This window comes from Chiloscyllium plagiosum, chromosome 21 (genome assembly GCF_004010195.1).
Source record: "Chiloscyllium plagiosum isolate BGI_BamShark_2017 chromosome 21, ASM401019v2, whole genome shotgun sequence".
In the NCBI taxonomy this organism is placed as follows: domain Eukaryota; kingdom Metazoa; phylum Chordata; class Chondrichthyes; order Orectolobiformes; family Hemiscylliidae; genus Chiloscyllium; species Chiloscyllium plagiosum.
Window position 1 is genome coordinate 38,050,464 of NC_057730.1, and position 24,369 is coordinate 38,074,832.

At 42.7% G+C, this 24,369-nt stretch overlaps 1 protein-coding gene across 3 annotated transcripts in view; it reads left to right on the forward strand.

Annotated features, from left to right (window-relative positions):
* shmt1 (serine hydroxymethyltransferase 1 (soluble)) overlaps window positions 1-24,369 on the forward strand; it is a 36,555-nt gene extending 12,186 nt beyond the window's left edge. For all 3 annotated transcript variants that reach the window (XM_043711856.1, XM_043711858.1, XM_043711855.1), the window contains exons 3-12: window positions 3,435-3,580; window positions 5,269-5,384; window positions 6,576-6,736; window positions 13,952-14,033; window positions 15,259-15,471; window positions 16,557-16,673; window positions 17,341-17,463; window positions 19,302-19,418; window positions 22,615-22,725; window positions 23,797-24,369. In XM_043711856.1, the coding sequence (XP_043567791.1) occupies window positions 3,435-3,580; window positions 5,269-5,384; window positions 6,576-6,736; window positions 13,952-14,033; window positions 15,259-15,471; window positions 16,557-16,673; window positions 17,341-17,463; window positions 19,302-19,418; window positions 22,615-22,725; window positions 23,797-23,969 (1,359 nt within the window). In that variant the 3' untranslated portion in view covers window positions 23,970-24,369. The remainder of the gene's footprint in view (window positions 1-3,434; window positions 3,581-5,268; window positions 5,385-6,575; window positions 6,737-13,951; window positions 14,034-15,258; window positions 15,472-16,556; window positions 16,674-17,340; window positions 17,464-19,301; window positions 19,419-22,614; window positions 22,726-23,796) is intronic.

Below are 24,369 nucleotides of genomic sequence, written 5' to 3' on the forward strand. Positions count from 1 at the left end.
GGCACTTGTGGTTGTTTTCATTGGAGAAAAGAAGGTTTAGGGGTGACTTGATAGAGGTGTACAAGATGATTAGGGGTTTAGATAGGGTTGACAGTGAGAATCTTTTTCCATGTATGGAGTCAGCTATTACAAGGGGGCATAGCTTTAAATTAAGGGGAGGTAGGTATAGGACAGATGTTAGGGGTAGGTTCTTTACTCAGCGAGTCGTGAGTTCATGGAATGCCCTGCCAGTAGCAGTGGTGGACTCTCCCTCATTATGGGCATTTAAGCGGGCATTGGATAGGCATATGGAGGATAGTCGGCTAGTATAGGTTAGGTGGGCTTGGATCAGCGCAACATCGAGGGCCGAAGGGCCTGTACTGCGCTGTATTCTTCTATGTTCTATGTTCTAACCCACTTGATGTGAACCCCTCTCATACGGTAAGAATAGCAACAGATCCCAAAACAGACACCCAAGTGCCCATCATTTGACTACTAAAGGGCCTCAATTGGCCTAAGGGTGAATGGGTTACCTAGGCCTCCACCTCCCCATGTGAAAAGGGACATAAGTCAGTAGTGCACAGTTAAACAGCGGCAGGCTGAGTGCTGAATTTTGTGAGCCCTATACTTTTAAACCCACTGATGGGGCGCTTTAATGTTCTACCCAATCAGTAGAGGAACCTGCAAGAGACAAATGATTTTGCATCTATCATTGCATGATAAGTCATTTAAAATTTAGATGTGAAGATATTTCTTGTGAATGTCTGGAATTTTCCACCCCAGAGAGTTGTGGAGGCAAGATCACTTCATTTAAAGAGGACGAAGGCAGATTTTTGAGCTGGCAGGATATTGAGGATATTGAACTGTCATGAAAGAGAAGTTGAGGCCTGAGGTAAATCAGCCATGATCTTGTTCAATGGAGGGATCAGATAGCCTACTCTTGCTCTCATTTCTTATGTTCCTATGAAACAATGTGCAAGGTTTTGGACAAAAGACTGGAGATTGGCATTAAATGCAGTGCAGAGACAATGTACCAAAGCCTCCTTGTGCGATGGAATACTCTCCGCTTGTCTGGATGAGTCCAACAACACTCAAGAAGCTTGACATGATCCACAGTCCACAAGTGGACAAAGCAGTCTGCTTGATTGGCAACAGATCCATAAACATGCAGTGCTTCCAGCACTGACATTCAATAACAGCAGTGTGTACTATTTATAAGATATACTGCAGAAATTCACCAACGTTCCTTAAGTGGCAACTTCCAAACACACAACCATTGTCATCTGGAAGGACAGGGGGAACTAATACGTGGGAACACCACCACTGTATGATCCATTCCAAGTCTCTCACCATCCTGACTTGGAAATATATCGCCTTTCTTTAGGTGTTACTAGGCCAAAGTGCCTTAGAAGCTGCCAAGCAGTTTGGACTAGCTAAGTGACTGGGCAACTCCCAAGGCTGTAGAATGGTCCCCATTGTTTGGAAGGTAATAAGTGTAACCCTAACTGTTCAAGAAAGAAGGGAGTGAAGATTTAGGAAAACTTTGACCAGTTGTCCTGACATATTGTCTGGAGTTTAGAAGAGTGAGACGCAAAAGTCTTATTGAATCGTAAAAAACTCTGAAGGGGCTTGATAGAGTAAAAGCTGAGACATTACTTTTGCTAACTAGTGAAATGAAAACAGGAGCACGGTCTTAGAAAAGGGGCTGATCACTTGGGACTGAGATGAAGGTAAATTACTTCACTCCATAGAATCCATAGAATTCTCTACTCCAGAGGTTTAAGGATGCTGTATCTTTGAAAATATTTCTGACTGTGACAAGCAGATTTCCAGTGAGTAAGGGATATTTAGACTGAAGGGTGGATTTGAAGCTCATGATCAACCATCATCTTGTAGAATGGTAAAACAAGATTGACAGACTGGTCCTAATCTTGCTTCTTGTGTTTCCTATTTCTCACAAGTGGATGAAACACTATAATCTATTAATAAGGACATGGGAACACAGCATTAGACAAAGCACAATCTGATTAAACCAAGTCAGTATAGTTTTATGAAAGGGAAATTATGTTTGACAAATCTAATAGAGCTCTTTGAGAGTAGGGTAGATAAAAGGAACCAGTAGATGTGGTACATTTGGATTCTTAAAGACAGGACAAAATTCCACAGAAGAGTTATTGCACGCCTTAAAGGCTCAAGTGATTGTGGTAGTATATTAGCATGTATTATAGATTGATGAACAGTCAGAAACAGGGAGTTGTAATAACCAGTCATTTTTGCGATGGCAGGTGTTAATTTATGGAGTGCTGAAAGGTCAGCATTTGGACTTTCGTTATTTATAGTCTTTCTCAATGATTTGGTAAAAGAACGAAGTGTAATATATCCAAGTTTGCTGTTGATTCACAATGAGTGAGGATATAAACTGTGCAGAGCACGCAAAGAGGATGCTGGGAGCTTTGGACCAGTTAAGAGATTGAACAAGAAGGTAGTGGATGGAGTATAATGTGCTTAGAGGATTGCAGAAACAGGTTTTTATAAAAAATAAGACTGGTAAATGATGCTTAGTGACAAGGGTGTCTATTCAAAAGAAACAAAAGTAACATGTAGGTACAAATAATTAGAATGATAAATGGTTTGCTAGCCTTCATTGCAAAGAGATTGAAGAAAGGAGGTTTCGTTAAAATTGTATAATGCTTTGGTGAGATCACATCTGGAATATTTTATACTGTTTTGGAACCCATCAGCTGAAGGAAGAATATACTTGTTTTAGAGGGAATTCAACAAAGGGGTTCAGTAGATTGTTTCTTGGAATGAGTGGAATACCCTATGTGAAGAGGTTGAGTAGAATGGACTGATGCTGTCTAGCTTGGAAGCCTGAGATGTGATCACATTCAGACAAAGTACTTTGAGGTAGGGGTGAAAAGCTACTTTCCCTTGCTGAGGTGTCAACAGTTATCATAATCGAACTATTTTGGACTGTGATGAGGAGAAATTTCTTCATTCAAAAGGTTGGGAATCTTTAAAATGATCTAACTCAGGCTCCTGTAAGTATTTAATTATTGAATTTAATAAATTTCAAAGCAGTAAGGGAAAACCAAGGAATGTGAGGTAGGACAGGAAAGTGAGATTGAGGAAAAAGTTCATCTGTAAACTTATTGAATGATGGAATGGGCTCAAGGGGCCGAGTGGTCTACTGTTCCCATTTCATATGAGCAGATGGCTTCAATTGGGTAAAGTGCCCCAGGCTCAGGAATAGTCAATGGGAATGTGGTGGAGAAGAAAATTAAGTTGAATTCTAGCTCCTGAATGCTCGACTCAAGTGATCAATCCATGGAAGATTTATCATAGTTGGTGATGATGTGACCTTATTTCTGAGCTGGAAAGGTTACTACCCCTTGACTTGTGCTGAGAAACAGCATTTATAAAAGTTTTAAAAATCATTTATATTTCCCTGCCAGGTATATGACATCATTAAGAAGGAGAAGAGCCGTCAGAGACTTGGCTTGGAGCTCATTGCCTCTGAGAACTTTGCAAGCCGAGCTGTGTTGGAGGCTCTGGGCTCGTGCATGAATAACAAATATTCTGAGGGGTATCCTGGACAGAGGTATGGACTTGGTGCTCATCTTGCTTTGAATGACTGCATCATTTGTTCTGACATGTGACTGCACCAAACTGCACTTAAAAGTTAGAATGATACATTGGTGTGGCAGGAGTAATGTGTGTCAAATCCCCAGCTCTCCCAAATGCAATGGGACAGCAACAATTTACATTGATACATAGCATCATTTGACATTGCAATCCGTAACAAGGTGCATCAAAGGACGTTATCAAAGATGCAGTGGGTTTATTTTATCTCATCTATATCACCTGGAACTTATCTAAATTGTCTGTTTTCAGTTTTCAACACTTCCAATACCATAATGACTGCACTTCAAAAGTACAGAAGTTAATGTAAAATACTTTAGATTGTCCTGTGATCCTAATGGACTCGATATAAATGCAAGAGTGTGGTGCTAGAAAAGCACAGCAGGTCAGGCAGCATCTGAGGAGCAGGAAAATCGAAGTTTCGGGCAAAAGCCCTTTCCAACACCACACTCTTGACTTTAATCTCCATCATCTGCAGTACTCACTTTCACCTACTATATAAATGCAAATCAATTTATTTTCTTTTTGCTGCCCTCTAAATTAAACAGCAATAGCAATCGGTTTCTGAGCCTTTGAAGAGCTGACTACTCAATACCTGTTGAAATAACTCCAAGGAGCCAGATATCCTATCAGCAAGTCATCCTTTATTTACATGTACGCAGTACACAGGCTCTGACCAGCTAGCTCAGAGCCAATGCGTAGAATCAAGAGACTGTCTGTATCTCCTATTTATATCTCTCAGCCAGAACTCCCTGATTGGCCCAGGTTAACAACCCCAATCAAGGATCTCACATCAATCATTGAACTAATTCCAGTTCCGTGTTTTCTGAACCTAGTGAAATCATTATTAAGCACAGCTAACAGTGGCAAGAACTCAGCAGATCTGATTTGTTGAGGCATTTTTATTTCACCAGATGTTTGGATGCTGTTTATGGGAAGCTTGTCATTAGTCACTCCTTTTTACGTAGGATGCTTGGGGAGGGATGGAGTGCGTGTTGTTCAGGAAGGACCATGTAATAAAGGAACACCGAGTGCAAACAGGACTCAAGTGACTCCTATAGTTCATCAGAGGTTTGTTTGCCGTTGGTTTTATGGGCTTGAGACAGGTCTACAATTCCTGAAATTGTTCAGTCATTGTTTGGAATGCAGCCAAAGTAATGGCTCTTTTGTGGAGCAAATTTTTTTAAAAATCCTTCATCTGAAAAAAATCATGATTTCTCCCTCTCTATCCTGGTCCCAATTGTCATCTTTGTCATCATTCACTTGAGGAATAGAAGCTCCGTGGTGCAAATAAGAGGAGGCTATTCAGTCCCTTGAGTCTGTTCTGCCATTCAGCTAGTTCTTGATTAGTCTGCATCTTAAATCTATTTATCTGCTTTTGTCCCTCTTGCTTAATGCTCTTACACAACAAAAAAACTAGGTCTTAATCCAATTCAGCAGATTTGCAGTTGGTGAAAGGCCCAGATTTCCACTGTCCTTTGTGTGAAGAAGGGATAAAAGTGCAAACTAAGATGTGTCATGACTCCGATCATCTACACTGCTCCTCCAGCGGCATTGAAAGGAAGCATTTACTATTCTCTGCCAGGTCATTTTTAATTTGTTGGTCATGTGGCCTGTTCTAATGAAGTGACTGTCTTGTCTCTGTAGGTATTATGGTGGCACTGAGTTTGTAGATGAGTTGGAACGGCTGTGCCAGAAACGAGCATTGGATCTATACAACCTTGACCCAGAGAAATGGGGAGTCAATGTCCAGCCATATTCAGGTAAACTCTGTGGGTACAACTCATTCTTCCCCATAATGTTTCCCTCATTTATTCAAGACAGTAGTTCATCCTGAGTTGAGAATGTGGTGCTGGAGAAGCACAGCAGGTCAGGCAGCATCTGGGTAGCAGGAGAATCGATGTTTCAAGCATAAGCTTTTCATCAGGAATGAGGCTTGTGGGCTGGAAGTGAGGGGTAGAGAGGTAAATGGGGGGGGGGGGGAAGGCAGCTGATAGTGTAATAGGTAGATGAAGGTAGGGGAGAAGGTGGGAGGGGAGGGTGAAACGGATAGGTGGGAAGGAAGATGGACAGGTATCACTGGTCATGAGGGTGGTGCCGAGTTAGAAAGTTGGATCTGGAATAAGGTGGGGGGAGGGGAAATGAGGAAACTGGTGAGGTCCACATTAATCCCATGTGGTTGGAGGGTCCCAAAATGGAAGATGAGGCGTTCCTCCTCCAGGCGTCGGGTGGTTAGTGTTTGGCGATGGAGGACGCCCAGTGCCTGCACATCTTTGGCGGAGTGAGAGGGGGAATTAAAGTGTAACACAAGCCTCCTGTTGAAGGACCTTTGCCCAAAACGTTGATTCTCCCGCTCCTTGGATGCTGCCTGGCCTGTTGTACTTTTCCAGCAACACACTCGCAACTCACTTTCTCAATAGTTCATCAAAGACTCACAAGAGTCTTTGTTCTATATGTGTCTCTCAACATCAAATGTCAGCATGCTGTTCCGTCAGGTGTGGAACTGGGGTGTTCTCATCTCGCCAAACTGGGCTGGCTTATGTCACTGGGCAGAGATATGGTTGCAGTATGTCCTGTTTGATTCTTTGAAGTCAAGAGTGCTTTGCCAACGTTTTTAGGTCTATCTCCTGGACTTTCAGGAGGTGTTTAGAGGTATTCAAAGGGTGACAGAAATTTCCCTCACACTTTCTCTCCTTCCATCCTTCTTCCCTTCCCCTCTCCCTTCCCTTCTCGTCCTCCTTCCCCTTCCCTTCTTTCCCTATGCCCCTCCCTGACGTCCACTCTCACTCATTCCCTCTCTCTGTCCCTCACCCTCTACCCCTCCCTCTCCCTCTCCCCTCTTCCCCTCTCTGCTTCTCACCCCCTATCCTTCCCTCTCCTTGTACCTGTCCTTCTACTTCATTCCACTCCTTCCCCCTCCCACCTCGGTTTCCCTCTCTCCCTGGTCATGGCAGGCTCTCCAGCGAACTTTGCTGTTTACACAGCTCTCGTGGAGCCACATGGGAGAATCATGGGATTGGACCTTCCTGATGGTGGCCACTTGACCCATGGCTTCATGACTGAAAAGAAGAAAATTTCTGCCACGTCCATCTTCTTTGAGTCAATGCCATACAAGGTAAGAACATTTGAAAAATAACTCAATATTGAATTACCAGTTAATCCTTCACTGGTAAGGTTCGAGCATGAGCTCCTTGATTTTATATTTGGTAACTCTGCTAATAAAGAGCACAAGAAACAGGAACAATGATCAATTGGTTATCCAATCTTACTGTGGCATTTAATATGATCATGTTAACCTGAACTTGATCTTCCCACAACATCATCATGACTGCTAAACATCATCTTGACTGCTAAACAGCAGAAGCATCCTCTAAACGTCCACCTTGATGTGTTTGTTAAGAATTTGCAATGAGATTGTACTCACTCTTCTAAACCCTAGGGATATTTGGATTCATTTTCTTGGTAGGACATTTTAAACTTCTACTGACCAGTGAACATTCATTGCACTCTCTTCAAGGCAATTATATTCTCCATGAGATGAGGAGACTAAACCGGTGCATATTACTCTCGGGATGATCTCGCCAAAACACTGTAAAATTTCAGTGAGGGTCATTTTCATCTTATCCTCCAATCCTTTTGTAATAAGCAAAGTATACCCTGTACCTTACTAATTTCTTGCTGTACTTGCATTGTGATGTGATTCATGGATGGTGACACCCAGGTTCTTCCCGATATCAATATTTCCCAGTCTTACCATTTAAAAACCATTCTGTACTTCTTTCTACACTCCTTTCCAAAGTGTTTAATTTAGCAGATGGACTACCATGATTCAAGAAGTTGGCTCATCACCTCCTTTCAAAGGCAAATTAGGAGAGCCCACAACATGCTGGTCTAGTGATGCTTGTGCCCCATAAAAAGCTTCATAGCTCCCCACATTACAAATTGTTTAAATCTTTACAACCTCTTTGAACCCCCCCCTACAGCCTACCTTCTCATTTAGCCTTCTAGTATTGTCAGCAAGTTTGGATACACATTACATTCAGTAGCCTCATCTAAGTTACTGATATTAATTCTAAATTGCTGAGGTTCATGCACTTGTGATTCTTATAGTACCTTCTACACACCTGAAAATTACTCCTAATTCCAACTGTATATTCTGTTTATGAAGTAATCCTTGGCTGATGCTGATATATCACCTTGCTCCCCAATCCCATAAACTCTTATTTTGTGTATTAATTTTCTTATGTGCCATTGCGTGTGATTTTTTTGTTTTTGAGTAAATCCTACTACCTTCAAGCATTTGTGGATATGCACTTTATGAACCTCTCACCCTGAACCTCTCATTGTATTATGATACATTGTATATTTGTTTGCCTTAACTCAAATGCGTAACCTCACACGACTTCAGATTGAATTCCTTTAACTAATTCCGTGCCAACCTGGCCTATTAATATCTGCCTGCTTTCTCTGTTGTAACCACATATTTGGCAATTTTTGTACCATCTGCACCTTCTATATCAGACTTCTTAATTAGTAGTATGTTGAGCTATACCACAAAAAGAGAAGGACCTTGAACTATACTCTGCAGAACCACACTGCAGCCTTCCAGCTCCAAACACATGTTGGCTATTATCCTTTTACTTATTGCTACTGAGATCACTTTAATTAAAGCCTGCCAATTTCCCTTGGATACATTCAACTTTCACTTTTCAGACCAGTCTGCCATGGGGACCTTGTCCAAAATCAATATGAGTCACATCAAATACACTATTCTCACTGAACCTCCTGTAATTTTCTCAAAACATTATATCAAAAGAGTCAATCTCTTAAGAAATTAAATGCTATTGGTCCTTGAATAACCCCTGCCTGTCTGAATGATGGATTCAAACTGCCCTTCAAAGATATTTCCAATATTTGCCAACAACTAAGGTTAGACTAACAGAGCTGTAATTGCTCTGTCTATGTCTTAATTTTAAAAAGTGCAGTGTTAGCTGTCCTCCAGTTTATCACCTCCATATTAATGCGGATTAGAAAATAATTGCCAGAGTTTCCACTATTTCTTTCCCAGCTGCTCTTCACAACATGGGATATACTTCATCTGAACCTAGGAGTTCATTTACTTTCAAAGATGTTCGACCCTTTAATATTTTCTTGCTCGCTATATTTATCCCATCTCATGTTTCACACTTTCTCCTTGATACCATGCCTGCATGACCCTCCACTTTCTGAAGGCTGAAACAAAGTTTGCAATCAGAAAAATCACACTTCTTTCTACATCCACACATCACTGATCTTATTTGTCTAATAGGCCCAATTCCTTTGTTGGTTATTCTATTGCTGTTTAGGTATTCATAAGACATTTTTAGGTTTTCTTTCGTTTTACTTGCCAATATTTTTAATGCTCTCATTACTTTCATAATTTTCTTTATTAATTTCATCCTATGCTTCCTATACATCTCTAGGCTTACTCTAATATGAGTTTTTGATATCTGACATAAGCTTTTTTTTGCCTTGTATTAGTACATTTGCCCTTTGTTAATCGTGAACTGTAAATTTGGCTGCACCTCTTTTTACTTTGTGGGGATATGTATGTTTTGAAACCTCACTATCTCATCCTTGAATCCACCGTACTGATTTACGTTCAACTAGCTGGTTTGCAGTCCGCTTTTGCTCAATCACATTCAACTTAGTGAAATTGACCTATGCTTAACTGAGAACTTTTACTTCTGTTCTATCTTTTTCCTTTACCATGACTGCACAAAATCTAATCGAATCATACTCATATCACAAATAAACACTTTCCCATTGGATACCCCTTCCAGCTGTCCTGCTTAATTTCATAACCTGAAGTCTGGAAATATCCTCTTTCTTTTGGGCTTGTTAGGTATTGGCTGAAATAAATCTCCTGAATATATTTTAAGAATTCTGCGCTGTATGTACCTCTTGTGCTGATACTATCCAGGGCAGTGTTCAGGTAAATGAAATTCCCTGCTATTAGTGCCTTGTTCAATTTGCATTTCTCAGCAATTTGCCTTCATATTTGCTCTTTTATCATCCTCTGACTATTTGAGGATCATGAGACATTGCCAGCTGTTTGATACTTTCCTTTTTTACTTTTCTGTTCAACCCACATGTCCTTATAAGGTGATCCTCTTCGAACATCATCCCTCTTTCACAGCTGTGATTGTTAATCATAATTGAAGTTCCGTTTCCTTTTGGTTTAATCTCCCTCCCTATCTGATCTGAGAACTTGGTAACAAGGAATTTTGAGCTGTGATTCCTGCCCTTCTTTCAGCCATGTTTCAAGAATACCGATGGCTTCAATTCATCTGCTAATTCACAAGACTCATTACATTGAAGTATTAAAAAAACTCAACTGCACTCATGGAATACTGCACCATCTAATTCACCTCCTGATTCTTTAAAGCCTGTCCACCAACTACATGGCACACGTCAGGAGTGTGAATACTCCCTACATGCTTGGTTGAATGCAGCTCAAACGACAGTCAAGAAACTTGATATCAACCCAGGACAAAGCAGCACACTTGATTGGCACCACATCCCCAAACATCCACCACTGATGCTCAGTAGCAGCAGTGTGTACTATCTACAAGACGCACTGTAGAGTTTCACCAAAGATCCAAGGGCAGCTCCTTCCAAGCCCATGACTACTTCCACCTCACTGGACAAAGGAAACAGATATATGGGAACGCCACCATCTACAAGTTCCCCTCCAAGCGACTCACCATTCTGAGTTGGAAATATATTGCTGTTCCTTCTCTGTCACTTGTTCAAAATTCTGGAATTCCCCTCCTTACAAATTGCGAGTCCACCTCCACATATGGACAGTAGCATTGAAACAAGGCAACTCACCGTCACATAGGGCAACAAGGGACAGACAATAAATGCTGGCCTAGCCAGTGATGTCCACATTCCAGGAGTGAATTTAAAAAAAGCATTGAATGCAACCAAACACTCTCTTTGTCTATTTTTCGCCCCTGCTTCCTAGCCTTCCCGACTTGTATGCTAAGTTTCTGCTGTTCAATTTTCAGTTTTATTTTTCTCAGTTCTGAAACTACTTTGGAGTTCCTGATCCCTTTCAGGCCAGTTCAAACTGTCCCAAAAAGCACAAGTTCCCCATTCAATTTCTGGAATGAACATGGTGTCTGCCACATTATCATTCTCATCTTCCCTGATATGGTACTGCGCCAAGCCAAGGTTGTGTGCTCCACAGGAAAGGGGACAAGAATTGAATTTGAAAGTTACCAAGGACATCCCTACTTAATTCCTCAATGTGACTGATTCGCAGATCCTTCTTGGCAGGGAATGGGAGTGAGTTAATTTATCGTTAATTTCTCAGCCAGGAGTAAAAGGAAGGTGGTAAGGGGGTCAGAGAAAACCATTGGCTGGGTGCTTGCAGCAGCTGTATTTGCAACCTGTGTTGGTTAGCTGATTGGTTCCAAATGACTACAGGTTCCTGGATGTAATCTCACCCCTGATGCTGCAAGGAATTACATTTAGTTTAGTTTAGTTTAAAGAAAGGGAGATGCAATGGGAGTGTGGTTTAGTTTGGTTCTTCCAATTCTGGATTCTTCTGCACTCTTTCTTGTCATATCATCATTTAGTGGCGGAATTGTACCCCTAAACCTGTTCATGCATCCTCAGACATTCCTTAGAATCTATATCTTGATACAGTTTTAGCTCATCAGTCCAAGTAATCCTATCTGTAGCTCAGTTTCAAATTTTGTTTTATATATTTTCATGTGAAGCACCTCGAGATTAATGCAGTTGTTTCTGTTACACAGATCCTCAGCTCAAGCGCAAAGGTGAAAAGCAGTATGTCATTTGTGGCCCAGATTTGAGAGTGAATGGTTGCTCTTTGGTTTGTGACAGTTGCATATTTATTGTGCACACATCTTATATGAGCATTTTTAACGATCAGATCATGAAGTTAATATGGGCAGAACAGGAATGTCAATGGCTCAGGCAATAAAACAAGGTCCATGAACCCGTTTGACTGTATTTTATTGCAGCTGGAGGGTGAAAACCAGACAAACCTAATTCAAGGCATAAGAAGTATTCACTCTTCCAGCCCAAACTTCTCATGTTTGTTTTGTGTTTAAGTATTTTTATTGTGCTCCGAAGATGTAAGAACCCAGCATGTTTATAAATACATCTGAACAGAAAATGCTGGAAAGAACCAGCAGGTCAGACCACATTGGAGGGAGATCAACCGTATTAACTTTTCAGGTCAATGACCTTTTGTCAAAACTAGAAAATGTTGCATTTATCTAACACCTTATTCCTTCACAGAACGCACCAAAGGGATTTGACAGGGACGAATTTTGAAGATTAATTGTTGCTGTTATGCAGCCAAATGCCGAAGCTAACCTGTGTACAGGCGAACCCAAGAAACAGCAATGGGACATTACCTCACCTGCTTTAGATGGTATTGGCTAAGGGATAACTGCTGGCCAGGATGGCAGGAGAACTCTCCACTTGTCTTTAAGAAGCATCATACGATCTTGCTCTCCTCCTTGAAGAGGCAGACAAGGCTGTAATTTAACTCTGATCCGGCAGCCTGTACCTGACAGCTCCTTCAGTGTTGGTGCTGGCAGATTATGGGCTTAAGTTTAGTAATGTGATCCACATCCCTGATATTCCAACTTGAATAAGAATGTTATTACTAGGGAAAGTTGACTCTTAAGACTTCAAACTCAACTCAGGACACAAGAAAGGGAGATGAATCGAAAGGTCAATTATGACTAGGTCAAAGGCCTGAAGATTGTCATAGGAAATACTGAGGGAGATGAGGAGTTCTGCAGGGGAAGAATGAATTCCCATCAAGTCCTGTTCTGTCAGTTCCCCCTGAGCTCTGTTAACTCCTAATCAATCTTAGAATTCTCTCTATTCAGGAGAGTCCACCATTATAGAGTCATAGAGATGTGCAGAATGAAAACAGACCCTTCGGTCCAACCCGTCCATGCCGATCAGATATCCCAACCCAATCTTGTCCCACCTGCCAGCACCCGGCCCTTATCCCTCCAAACCCTTCCTATTCATATACCCATCCAAATGTTTCTTAAATGTTGCAATTGTACCAGCTCCATCACATCCTCTGGAAGCTCATTCCATACATGTACCATCCTCTGCCTGAAAATGTTGCCCCTTAGGTCTCTTTTATATCTTTCCCCTTTCACCCTAAACCTATGCCCTCTAGTTCTGGACTCCCCGATCCCAGGAAAAAGACTTTGTCTATTTATCGTATCCATGCCCCTCATAATTTTGTAAATCTAAGGTTACCCCTCAGCCTACGACGCTCCAGGGAAAACAGCCCCAGCCTGTTCAGGCTCTCCCTGTAGCTCAGATCCTCCAATCCTGGCAACATCCTTGTAAATCTTTTCGGCACCCTTTCAAGTTTCACAACATCTTTCCAATAGGAAGGAGACAGAATTGCATGCAATATTCCAACAGTGGCCTAACCAATATCCTGTACAGCCGCAATATGACCTCCCAACTCCAGTCCTCAATACTCTGACCAATAAAGGAAAGCATAGCAAATGCCTTCTTCACTATCCTATCTACCTGCGACTCCACCTTCAAGGAGCTATGAACCTGCACTCCAAGGTCTCTTTGTTCAGCTCCACTCCCCAGGACCTTACCATTAAGTGTATAAGTCCTGCTAAGATTTGCTTTCCCAAAATGCAGCACCTCGCATTTATCTGAATTGAAGAAAGGTTTCCTAGTTCCTCTGTTGTCTTGGTGTATTTTGAAGAAATTTTGAGTTTCTAACGGCATCTGACCTCATTAAGAGATTTGGCAGAAGACTACCCTCTTAATAACCTCTGTAAATCTCCTTTGTGCTCTTTATATAAAAAATACAATGTGTGCTTGATATCATGTTGACAGTTTGACTTTGGATAACATGGAGCAGCCAAATGGGGACTGATGGTATTGTAGTTTTGACAAGGCTGAGGAATTTAGAGGTCTGGACAGCAGTTCTGGAGGCATAAATTTAAATTTGACAATGGCAATTGGGAAATTTAAACTCCTATTATACAAACAGAAATTTGAAATACAAAGCTAGTATTAGTAATGGTGACCATGTAGCTACTAGATTGTTATAAAAACCCATCTGGTTCCGTAATGGTGAAGGAATACTGTGTATTTAGCCACTCTGGTCTTCACGTTCACTCTGACTGCCCTTTAAAATGGCTTAGCAAGCCATTCATTTAAAAGTAACTAGGGATAGGAAGTAACTTGTAGCTTTTACCAACAACACCCAAATGTTATGAATGACAAAATGTTCTCTGCTGTTCATCCCCTTTAGGTAAACCCTGAAACTGGTTATATTGACTATGACAGGTTGGCAGATAACGCCCAACTCTTCCACCCAAAGCTCATCATCGCAGGTAAGCGCTAGTGGCATCCAGGAAAGAGAATTCACAACTGAATCCCCCGGTCCCAATAAATCAGGCATCCTCATTGTGGACTGAGCTATTCTGCAGTACACAGCAAGTTCAGATCAGGATTCCTGTTGGATGATTCTGAATAAAATATTAAGTGCGATAGGTAGATGGAGGTGGGGCGAATGGTGATAGGTCAGAGAGGAGGGTGGAGTGGATAGGTGGGAAGGAAGATGGACAGGTAGGACAGGTCATGAGTGTGGTGCCAAGTTGGAAGGTTGGAACTGGGATAAGGTGGGAGGGAGGGGAAATGAGGAAAATGGTGAAATCCACATTGATGCCATGGGGATGTAGGGTCTTGAGGCAAAAGATGAGGTGTTCTTCCTCCAGGCGTCAGGTGGGTTAGGGAGTGGCGAAGGAGGAGGCCCAGGACCTGCATGTCCTTGGTGGACTTATCTTCCGCCTCAGGACCCTCCAACCCCATGGCATCAATGTGGATTTCATCAGTTTCCTCATTTCCTTCCCCCCACTGTATCCAACCTTCCAACTCGGCACTGCCCTTGTGACCTGTCCTAACTGTCCATCATTCTTCCCACCTATTCACTCCACCCTTCTCTCTGACCTATCACCTTTACCCCCACCTCCATCTACCCATCACACTCTCAGCTACCTTCCCCCCAGCACCATCCCCCTCCCATTAATCTCACCATCCCCTCGGCTCACAGCCTCATTCCTGATGAAGGGCTTTTCCCCGAAATGTCGATGCTCCTGCTCCTCCGATGCTGCCTGACCTGCTGTGCTTTTCCAGCACCACACTCCAGCATTTACAGTCCTGACTTCCTCCTGAATGAAATATTGTTGACTCTCTGCTGCTGCCTTTCACTGAATATCAAGTTGCTGGATTGGGTAGCGACTTGGGTCCAGCTTTCCTCTTTGCAGAGGTTTGAAGGGGGTAGTGGATATAACAAGAGCAGTACAGTCATTCAACTCCCGAAGGAGAGTTGAGGGGGCAACACTTGCCCTTGCCCTGAATGGTATTCTGTGCCAAATTGCCTTTGGTCAAAGGGGATCCGTTTTAAAGAGGATCTTTACTGGAGAAGGGTGAGAAGTTTAAGGAGGACATTTCAGACATGATGTCCCAGATATCTTAATGTGTAATAATTGGGGATTGTAGTAGGAAGTTCATTTACAGCAGCTTTGCAATCACCTGAACTGCACTTGCTGTCCCCAGGGGTGAGCTGTTACTCCCGTAATCTGGATTATGCCAGGATGCGACAGATTGCTGATGACAATGGTGCCTACCTGATGTCAGACATGGCACACATCAGTGGCTTGGTGGCAGCCGGGGTGGTGCCCTCTCCATTTGAATACAGTGACGTGGTTTCCACAACAACACACAAGACCCTCCGTGGCTGCAGGTCCGGGATGATCTTCTACAGAAAAGGTGAGGAAAAGATATTCAACTGGGCTGCTTCTGGCCCCATTGTCTGAACAAAGTACTGTTTCTGAGGCTGTAATTTATTGGCATAATGTTGGTGAAATATACAGCTGTTGTTTATTGATACGAGTGCCATGATTAGGTGACATTGTTAGCAGTGTCATCTCAAATTGGTACATTGCAACCAAACATCATTTTCAAATGTTTTCATGGGATGTGGGTGCCACTAGTTTGGCCAGCATTTTTTAATTCATTCTAATTGCTCTTGAAAGGGTGGTGCAGAGCTGCCTTTGGAACTGCTGCAGTCCATGTGCCGTAGGAATGCTGTTAGGGAGGGATTTTGAAGGTATTGACCCAGGAACCATGCAGGAATGCTGAGATGTTCTCAAGTCAGGAAGAGGTGTGGTTTGGAGGGGCATTTGCAGTTGTTCCTATATGTCTGCTGCACCACTCCCAGGTAATAGAGCTCGTGAGTTTGGAAGCTTCTGTTGAAACAACCTTGAGTTGCTGCAGTGCATTTTGTGGATGATATTCACAGTTGCCGTGGTGCACCATTAGTGAAGGGAGTGAATGTTTAAAATTGTCAGTCAAGTTGCTTGCCTTGTTCTGGGTGATACTAAACTTCTTTTGTAGTGTATAGTTCAATTTGTGCTCGTCCAGGCAGGTGGAGAGTATTCCATCATGCTCCTGACTTGTACTTTGCATTTTGTGGAATATGAAGAAATGTAAGCTGGATTCAGCTCCTCCACTCCAGATAAATATATAACTGGGGCTCATAATTATTCAGGAGCAATCCTAGGGAATGTTTGGCTCATGAAGAAACAAATCCCAATGTTAAGAAGGAGTAAAGAACATACAGGCCATTATGATGTAGCGTTTGTTAATGCAGACACACTGGATTTGTGTATTGTTCTCTGTACTTCTCTCCCTTATTTCAATGATAGGAACCTCCAATGCTTCAAGAAAGCAGCCCAGCTCCTTCTTTTCAATGAACAGCAATTTCCACATCCTCGGATGAATTTTAAAACAAAAAACAACTTCTCCTTTTTATGGCTGATAACCCACACGTTTCTGCTTTGCTCACTCTGCAGGAGTTCGCAGCACTGATCCGAAGACAGGAAAGGAGATCATGTACAACTTGGAAAGTCTGATCAATCAGGCAGTTTTCCCGGGGCTGCAAGGTGGGCCCCACAACCATGCCATCGCAGGTAAAGTCTGCAGCAGATCCACCACTTGGTGCTATTCTGAAAATGAAGGTGTTTTACAGATTACTCTGTTGCAATCTGGTTCTCAATCTTTCTGCCAATGGGAATGGTTTCTCTCTATCTACTCTATCTAGATCCCTCAAGATTTTGAACAACTTTTAAATCTCCTCTTAACTTCTGCTTCCCCTCACTCCTTTAACCAGCAAAGCGCTGGCTTCTCCAAACTAATCTCTGAACTGAAACCTGTCAGTTCAGCAAATTATTCCCATATGTCTTTTCTGCATCCTTTCCAAAACCTTCATATCCTTCCTAAAGATGAAACTAAACCAATGTTTTATTATGTTTCAACATAAATTCCTTGTTTTATCACCCTAAGCCTCTATTCATACACCCCTGGTTCCTGGTGCCTTTTCAATTAATTTCTCTAGTTGCCTTGCCACTCTCAACAGTTCACACACATATATCCCCCACAAGTCTCTCTCCTCTCTGTCTTTCTCATCAGTGAATATTACTGCATTTCTTATACCTCAGACTGCAATTAGCAGTGCTTTTTATTTGTTCTGAACAGAGCTGATTGGAACTATCTTGCATGTGAATTATTTTAGTGATAAGGGAAAGCTTTGACCTTGTGTGGTCTGTACTGAAATCTCTCCTGTATGTCTCTGAGCAGGAGTTGCTGTTGCACTCAAACAGGCGATGACTCCAGAATTCAAGCTTTACCAAAAACAGATTGTGGCAAACTGCAAGGCTCTTTCATCAGCATTGGTGAATCTGGGATACAAGATTGTTACTGGTGAGAATTTTGGGAGTGACACGGACCCCACAGAAGATTGAATCAGCCATCTTTGTGACCAGTTTAGCAAGTATTTGAACTGACCTCTAAAATTTTAGCCAATCAATTTTCATTAAGTACTTTCCGTGAGCTAATACCTAAACAAGGATTCCTATTAATGTGTGATATGATTAAGTGTATATCTAAAGTTACATCCAGGTCTCTGATGCAATTGTTTCCAACAAAATTTATGAAGCAAATGTCATTTGGGGAATCTTTGCCCTTTCACTATCTTTTTTTCTACATTCCAAGTGGCACTATTCCCACCCAGTCCTTTCATCTAGTTTGTTTCAAACATCTCACATCCTTAATTTATTGGCTCAGATCTCAATTCTGCAGAACTGCTAATCTGCCTCAGTCTTCCCCTGCCTCTTAAATCTTTTAAAAACCGAAGCTTGGTGTCATAGCAGAAGCATCCTATTCTGTTTGACTTTGAGTCCAATTTTTGAACGCTTTAAGTAAAAGACAGGTGCGTTTTCATTAATTTCTGAAGAGTCAAATCGTCTCCTCGAAAATCTCTCCAACCAAGTCCTTTTAAGGAATTTATGATTAATTATAGTCTGGATTGGAATGGGTCGAAATGCAATCCTGTTTACCAGAGTGAATGAAATGAACAAATTACTTTGATTAGCCTGATTGAGCTCATTTGGGGTTTTGAATCAGGGTTAGAGGACTTGGAAGAAAATGCACAAGTTTAGTGTTGTGAAATCAAATCTTTCAGTGTTGCACTCCAGCCAACGATACAGTTCTTCAAACCTCCCTTGAGCTGAATAAAAGCACTTGATCCTGACATAGTGATGTGTCACGTATTGTCATCTTGAACTGTCTGTTTCTGTCCGTGAACTTCCTTTCTTTCATGGATTTATGTATAATGTTACCTTTATCAGGAAATTAAGATCCCAAATAGCCCTGACTCTTTTATAGCCCTTGATCCCTCCCTCCTTGAGGACATGACTCAGTTGCTTTGGCCCCACTTCTGCTGCTCACTGTAATGACCAAGTCTTATTCCATACATTTGTTTCCTTTCTGTTGGAGATGGTTCCGTTCAGGTGCTTGCTGTTCCATAGTTTTCAGGTGAAACAACTCTCTTCAAGAGTCACTTTGAGTTTGAAATTCCTTTAGGTCTTGTGGAATGTAGACAGTAAGGAAGAGTGAGAGGGCTGAGATTCACCAAATGGCATTTGCCTTACGAGTTTCGTTGTGAACGTTGAAACTCTTTTAGTGGTTAAATCAGAAACGCTGGTGACTGGAGTCAAGAGCCGGGAGAAAGGCACACTCTTGCCTTAAAATAACAATGTAATTTGTATTTGCAGTCACTGCTTGTGTTACTGAATGCTTGAGAATTTGGTTGTAACAGAACTGGATCCTGCTCTGCTTTGCAATACTCAATTTAGTGGAATAGGGCCTAAGGCAGGCATTAGCCTTCGTGCTCTTCTGTGCTGGAGGCTTAACTCCCACTTTAGCTGGCCATTGGGGGGAACTTAGGAACTAATCTATTTTAATTTTCTTCTTTAGGTTTTTATGTGTTCCCAACCCATGTTCTTCCTCTGACTAATTCAGACTCTCTCTCCCTATATAACTGAAAACAGCCCGTCACAATCATTAAACCATCTATAAAATTACTTGACTCTTGTAACTTCATAATGCACCCTGGATAACTACGGTCCCCTATCCTCGCAAATAACATCCTCATAGATATTACAAAATATTTAATTTCCATAGTACTGGAATGTGCAGAGCTAATACTGAATTGCAATGTGAAATGCTTGCCTCTACTTTCTCCTTCCTTCCTTGTACAGGTGGCTCAGATAATCATCTGATCCTGGTGGATCTACGCAACCAAGGCACAGATGGGGGCAGAGCTGAGAAGGTTCTGGAAAAGTGCGCCATTGCTTGCAACAAGAACACCTGTCCAGGTTTGCATCTTAAATTGAAATAGACCTTAGTGTGGTAAAATGTTCCACACTGCAGGGAGTGGTTTTGAAGGCCTGATCTGACAGTGAGTTACGCATAGAGATATCAGGGCAGGTGAGCAAAAACTTAATCAAAGAGGTGTTTTTTAATGGGCTCTCACCCAGAAGGACTGACTTGGTCTCAGTTTATTCTCTCATCCAAAAAAAAAGCATCTCCAATCGTGCAGCACTCCTTCAGGATTGCCAGTTGAACTTCATTTCACTGGGAAACTTAGTCTTGTACTACATTATTTCATTCCTGCTTGTAATGCACCCTGAGTGAAAGCAGCTGAGAGATGATTTCATGGAGAATTGTGGTTTAAACACATATTGACCTTTTTTGACCCCGACCTTCACAAAAGGATCTATATGATAAGAAGTACCTATAGGAAGGATGTTGCGAAACTTGAAAGGTTTCAGAAAAATATTACAAGGGTATTGTCAGGGTTAGAGGGGTTTGAATGAAAAGGAGAGGCTGAATAGATTGGGGCGGTGCCTGATGGGTGACCTTATAGAGGCTTATAAAATCATGAGGGGCATGGTTAGGGTAAATACACAAGGTCTTTTCCCTGGGGAGGGGGAGTTCAGAACTAGAGGGCATAGGTTTAGGGTGAGAGGGGAAAAATATAAAAGAGATATAAGGGGCAACTTTTTTCATGCAGATGGTGGTGAGTGTATGGAATGAAGTGCCAGAGGAAATGGTGGAGGCTACTACAATTTGCAACATTTAAAAGGCATCTGGATGGGTATATGAGTAGGAAAGGTTTAGAATCTGTCAACCCTTCCTAATCATGCACCCAAGTGCTGGCAAATGGAACTAATGCTGACAAATGGGACTACATTAATTTAGGATATCTGGTTGGCATGGATGTATTGGTCCAAAGGATCTGTTTCTGTGCTGTACATCTCTATGACTAAGTAAACTTCTCAAATCACAAAGAGTACACAAACTGGAAAGCTGCTGTGTGACAAATGAAAAATTAAACATTTGAGCAAAATCTCAAAGGTCCAGGGCAGGGAGAGCGGAAACAAAATAACAGGGTGTCAGGTCCTGGAGAAGGGTTACACCTGAAATGTTGGCTTCTCCACTTCCTGATGCTGCCTGGTTTGCTGTGTTCTTCCAGCCTCCTGCCCATTTACTTTGGATTCCAGCATCTGCAGTTTCTTTGTCTCTAACCTATGATAGGCAGTAGTTCTGTCATACTTATAGGCTGATCAGAGCCTGAATTGCTGATCCTGACAGTTTGACCTGGTATGCGTGGACACATGGATAAATGAAAACTTTTGTAATTGGTCTCTCAAATAATAGTGAGGTAAAAATTGGGTGAAATCTGACACCATAAACTTTGCTGTGGAAAGGAAGTCTGAGAAGAGATCTTAGAGGTAGTACTATATTCATGGGCTATTAGGCTGCGCAGCAAATACTAGCCTTTGTAGTAATGCTCAGATTTTATGAAAGAGTTTATTAAAAAAAGCAGCATCAATAAAATTAGAACTGGTTTGTTCAAGGTTCAGGAAGCACTTCCTCATCAAGGACAGTGGAAATCTGGAACTCCTTCCCATCGGTTATGAGCTGTAGTACAGTAATGCCTATCACCTTCTCTCCATCCTAAGGTCAGAAGTGGCAATGTTTGCTGATGATCGCGCAATGTTCAGCACTGTTTGTGACTTCTCAGGTACTGAAGCAATCCATATTCAAATGCTATAATTGACCAGAACATCAACTTGACTCATCACATTAACACAAGAAGTCATGGCCTAGGAATTCTGCAGCGAGTCACTTACCTCTTGGCTCTCCAAAGCCTGTCTACCATTTACAAGGCACAAGTCAGGAGTGGATGTAGGTTTGCTCATTGAGTTGGAAGGTTCATTTTCAGACGTTTCATCACCATACTAGGTAACATCTTCAGTGAGCCTCCAGACAATGCATTGTTGGCGTCTCCTGCTTTATGTATTGTTTGGATTTCCTGGGGTGCTGACATCATTTCCTGTGGTGATGTCATTTCCTATGGTGATGTCATTTCATGTTCTTTTTCTCAGGGGGTGGTAATTGGGATCCACAAGTCAGGAGTGTAAGGGAATACTCCCCACCCTGCCTGAATGGTTGCAGCTCCAAGAAGCTTGATACTATCCAGGACAAAGCAGCCAACTTGATTGACAACTCAAGCACAAACATCGACTCCCTCCGTCAGTGACACTTAGGAGCAGCAGTGTGTATCATCTAACAGAGGCATTGCAGCTATTCACCAAAGATCCTTAGACAGCACCTTCCAAACCGACAACCACTTGTATCTAGAAGGACTAGAGCAGTCCACACATGGGAACACAACCACCTGAAAGTTGCCTTCCAAGTCACTCACCTGTCTGACTTGGAAATATATCATCATTCCTTCATTGCCGCTGGGTCAAAATCCTGGAATTCCCTCCTAGGGGCATTATAGTCAACCCACAGCAGATGGACTACAGTGGTTCAAGAAGGCAAGGGCAACAAAGGAGCCAGGTCCCGTCAGTCGATGCCCAGTATCGAAGGAGGTGCAGGTCTCGCACAGAGTGACTGTCTCCAGCTCAGAGGCAGCCGAAGTGACGGTGCTGGTGGCAGCGGCAAAGGAGCACATTGCCAGGAACTCAGGGACAATGTTGGATGGTACCGACTGGGGGAGCAAACAAGTGGAAGGCTACGGAGAGGGAGAAGCCGATTCTGTTTTCGTAGTATCGATGTAATATTAATTAGTTCAGTATTTTACAATATGTACAATTTATTCAGTAATTTATTCTGGAATGAAAGCACCGGAACATGGTGAAGTTATCCACTTCTCACTGGGCCCAAGTGACAATATTAAATAAATCTAAATCTAAACTAGAATCGGGCAATAAGTACTGGCCCCAGCCACAAATCTTAACAAATAGGCTGGGGCTATAAGGTGAAACTCTGAAAAGGCTATAGAACCAAGGGAATTGTTGTTGGAGATTTGAATTGTACACGATTCTATTGTTGTGGTAGTCAGAACAATGCTATGAGGAGACTGGGGGATCACTGAATGTTGCAGTCCATCTTCTGTGACCATGAAGAAAGATAAAAGATAGTTGAAAGTAAATTTGTCTTGGGACATGAGGAAGGTGTGAAGTGATGAGATGGGAATTAACCTCTCATTGTCCACAGGTGACAAAAGTGCCTTACGTCCCAGTGGCCTTCGCCTGGGAACACCAGCTCTCACCTCCCGAGGATTCCAGGAAGAGCATTTCCGCACAGTCGCAGCTTTCATTCACAGAGGTAAAGTGGTTGGGGGTTCTGAAGACACTTGGCCAGGGTGGTGGAGGGGGGGAGGTCAGCACTGGGATTTCCTGTAATTTAACCAGGTTTTGTTCTTCAGATTGGGGGAGAACTCAGCACCAGGGGCAGCAGAGTCACAAATGTAAATGTGTTCATCAGTTTGGGGTAATATGGTGGTGCGGGGGTGGGGGGGGGGGGGGGGGGTGTGGTGTGCTCAATAGCTGGAGCAAAAAATGGTGTGGGGACAGGAGGAGAGTCAATTCCATCTGGATTTGGGGAGGTAAATTCAATTCCATGGAAAGACGAGTCAATCCCAGTTTACTCAAGGGGATGGGAGTCAATCCCAGCTGGATTCAGAGCTGAGGGGCTTCAGTCCCAGCTGGATTCAGGGCTGAGGGGATTCAGTCCCAGCTGGATTCAGGGCTGAGGGGATTCAATCCCAGCTGGATTCAGGGCTGAAGGGATTTGATCCCAGCTGGATTCAGGACTCAGGGAAGTCAATCCCAGCTGGATTCAGGGCTGAGGGTATTCAGTCCCAGCTGGATTCGGAGTTGAGGGGATTGTTCCACCTGGATTCAAAGCTGAGGGGATTCACTCCCAGCTGGATTCAGGGCTGAGGGGATTCAGTCCCAGCTGGATTCAGGGCTGAAGGGATTTGATCCTAGCTGGATTCAGGGCTCAGGGAAATCAATCCCAGCCGGATTCAGGGCTGAGGGAAGTCAATCCCAGCTGGATTCAGGGCTGCAGGGATTCAGTCCCAGCTGGATTCGGGGCTGAGGGGATTCAGTCCCAGCTGGATTAGTCAGGGGAGAGTCGAACCCAGCTGGATTACGGGAGGGGAGTCGATTGCAGCTGGACTGGGGGAGGGGAGTTGATCTCAGCTGGACTGGGGGAGAGGAGTTCATCCCTTGCAGGGTTGGGGGAGGATGTCAGTCCCAGCTGGAGAAGGAATAGGGAAAGGGAGACCTATCCCATCCACAGTGACTGGTGGATCTCCTGGCTACTTTTTGCATGTAGATGTCCTGTTGTCAGGTTGATTTGTATAAACTGGGTTTGTTTTAACCTGTACAGGGATCCAGATAACACTGGAGATTCAGAGAGACGTTGGTGCAAAGGCATCACTCAAAGAATTCAAAGAGAGGATGATGACTGACAAGGACTACCAGAGCAAGATCAGACAACTAAAGGAGGAAGTGGAGATGTTTGCGTCCAAATTCCCAATTCCTGGGTTGGCTGATCTTTAAAGCAGCAAAGCCTGGAATTGCAGCAGCTAAACTTGTGGGATTTGTTTAAAATGCACAACAGTGTTGCTTTTCGTGCTGACCTATCCCTGAAGTGATTAAAAATTCCATTAAATTAAGAGGTCCCTTGTGATGCAAAGAATTAGAATTATTTCATGACAGCTCAGGAATCCTGTCATTATTTCAGGGCCTTTTTGATTACTGTATTTCATGTTTGAGAGATTTGCCCAAGTCTATGCAAAACCAATGGTCGTGTTTCTCACCTTCAAGAGGTACTCTTCCCACTCTCCTCAGGATCATTGCTTGATTGTCGCCTGATGAGAAACCACACTTTATTCCCCAGGCTTATGGGGCTTTTTACAGTTTATATAATTGGTTTTTAAATGAACACCTCAAGCTGATT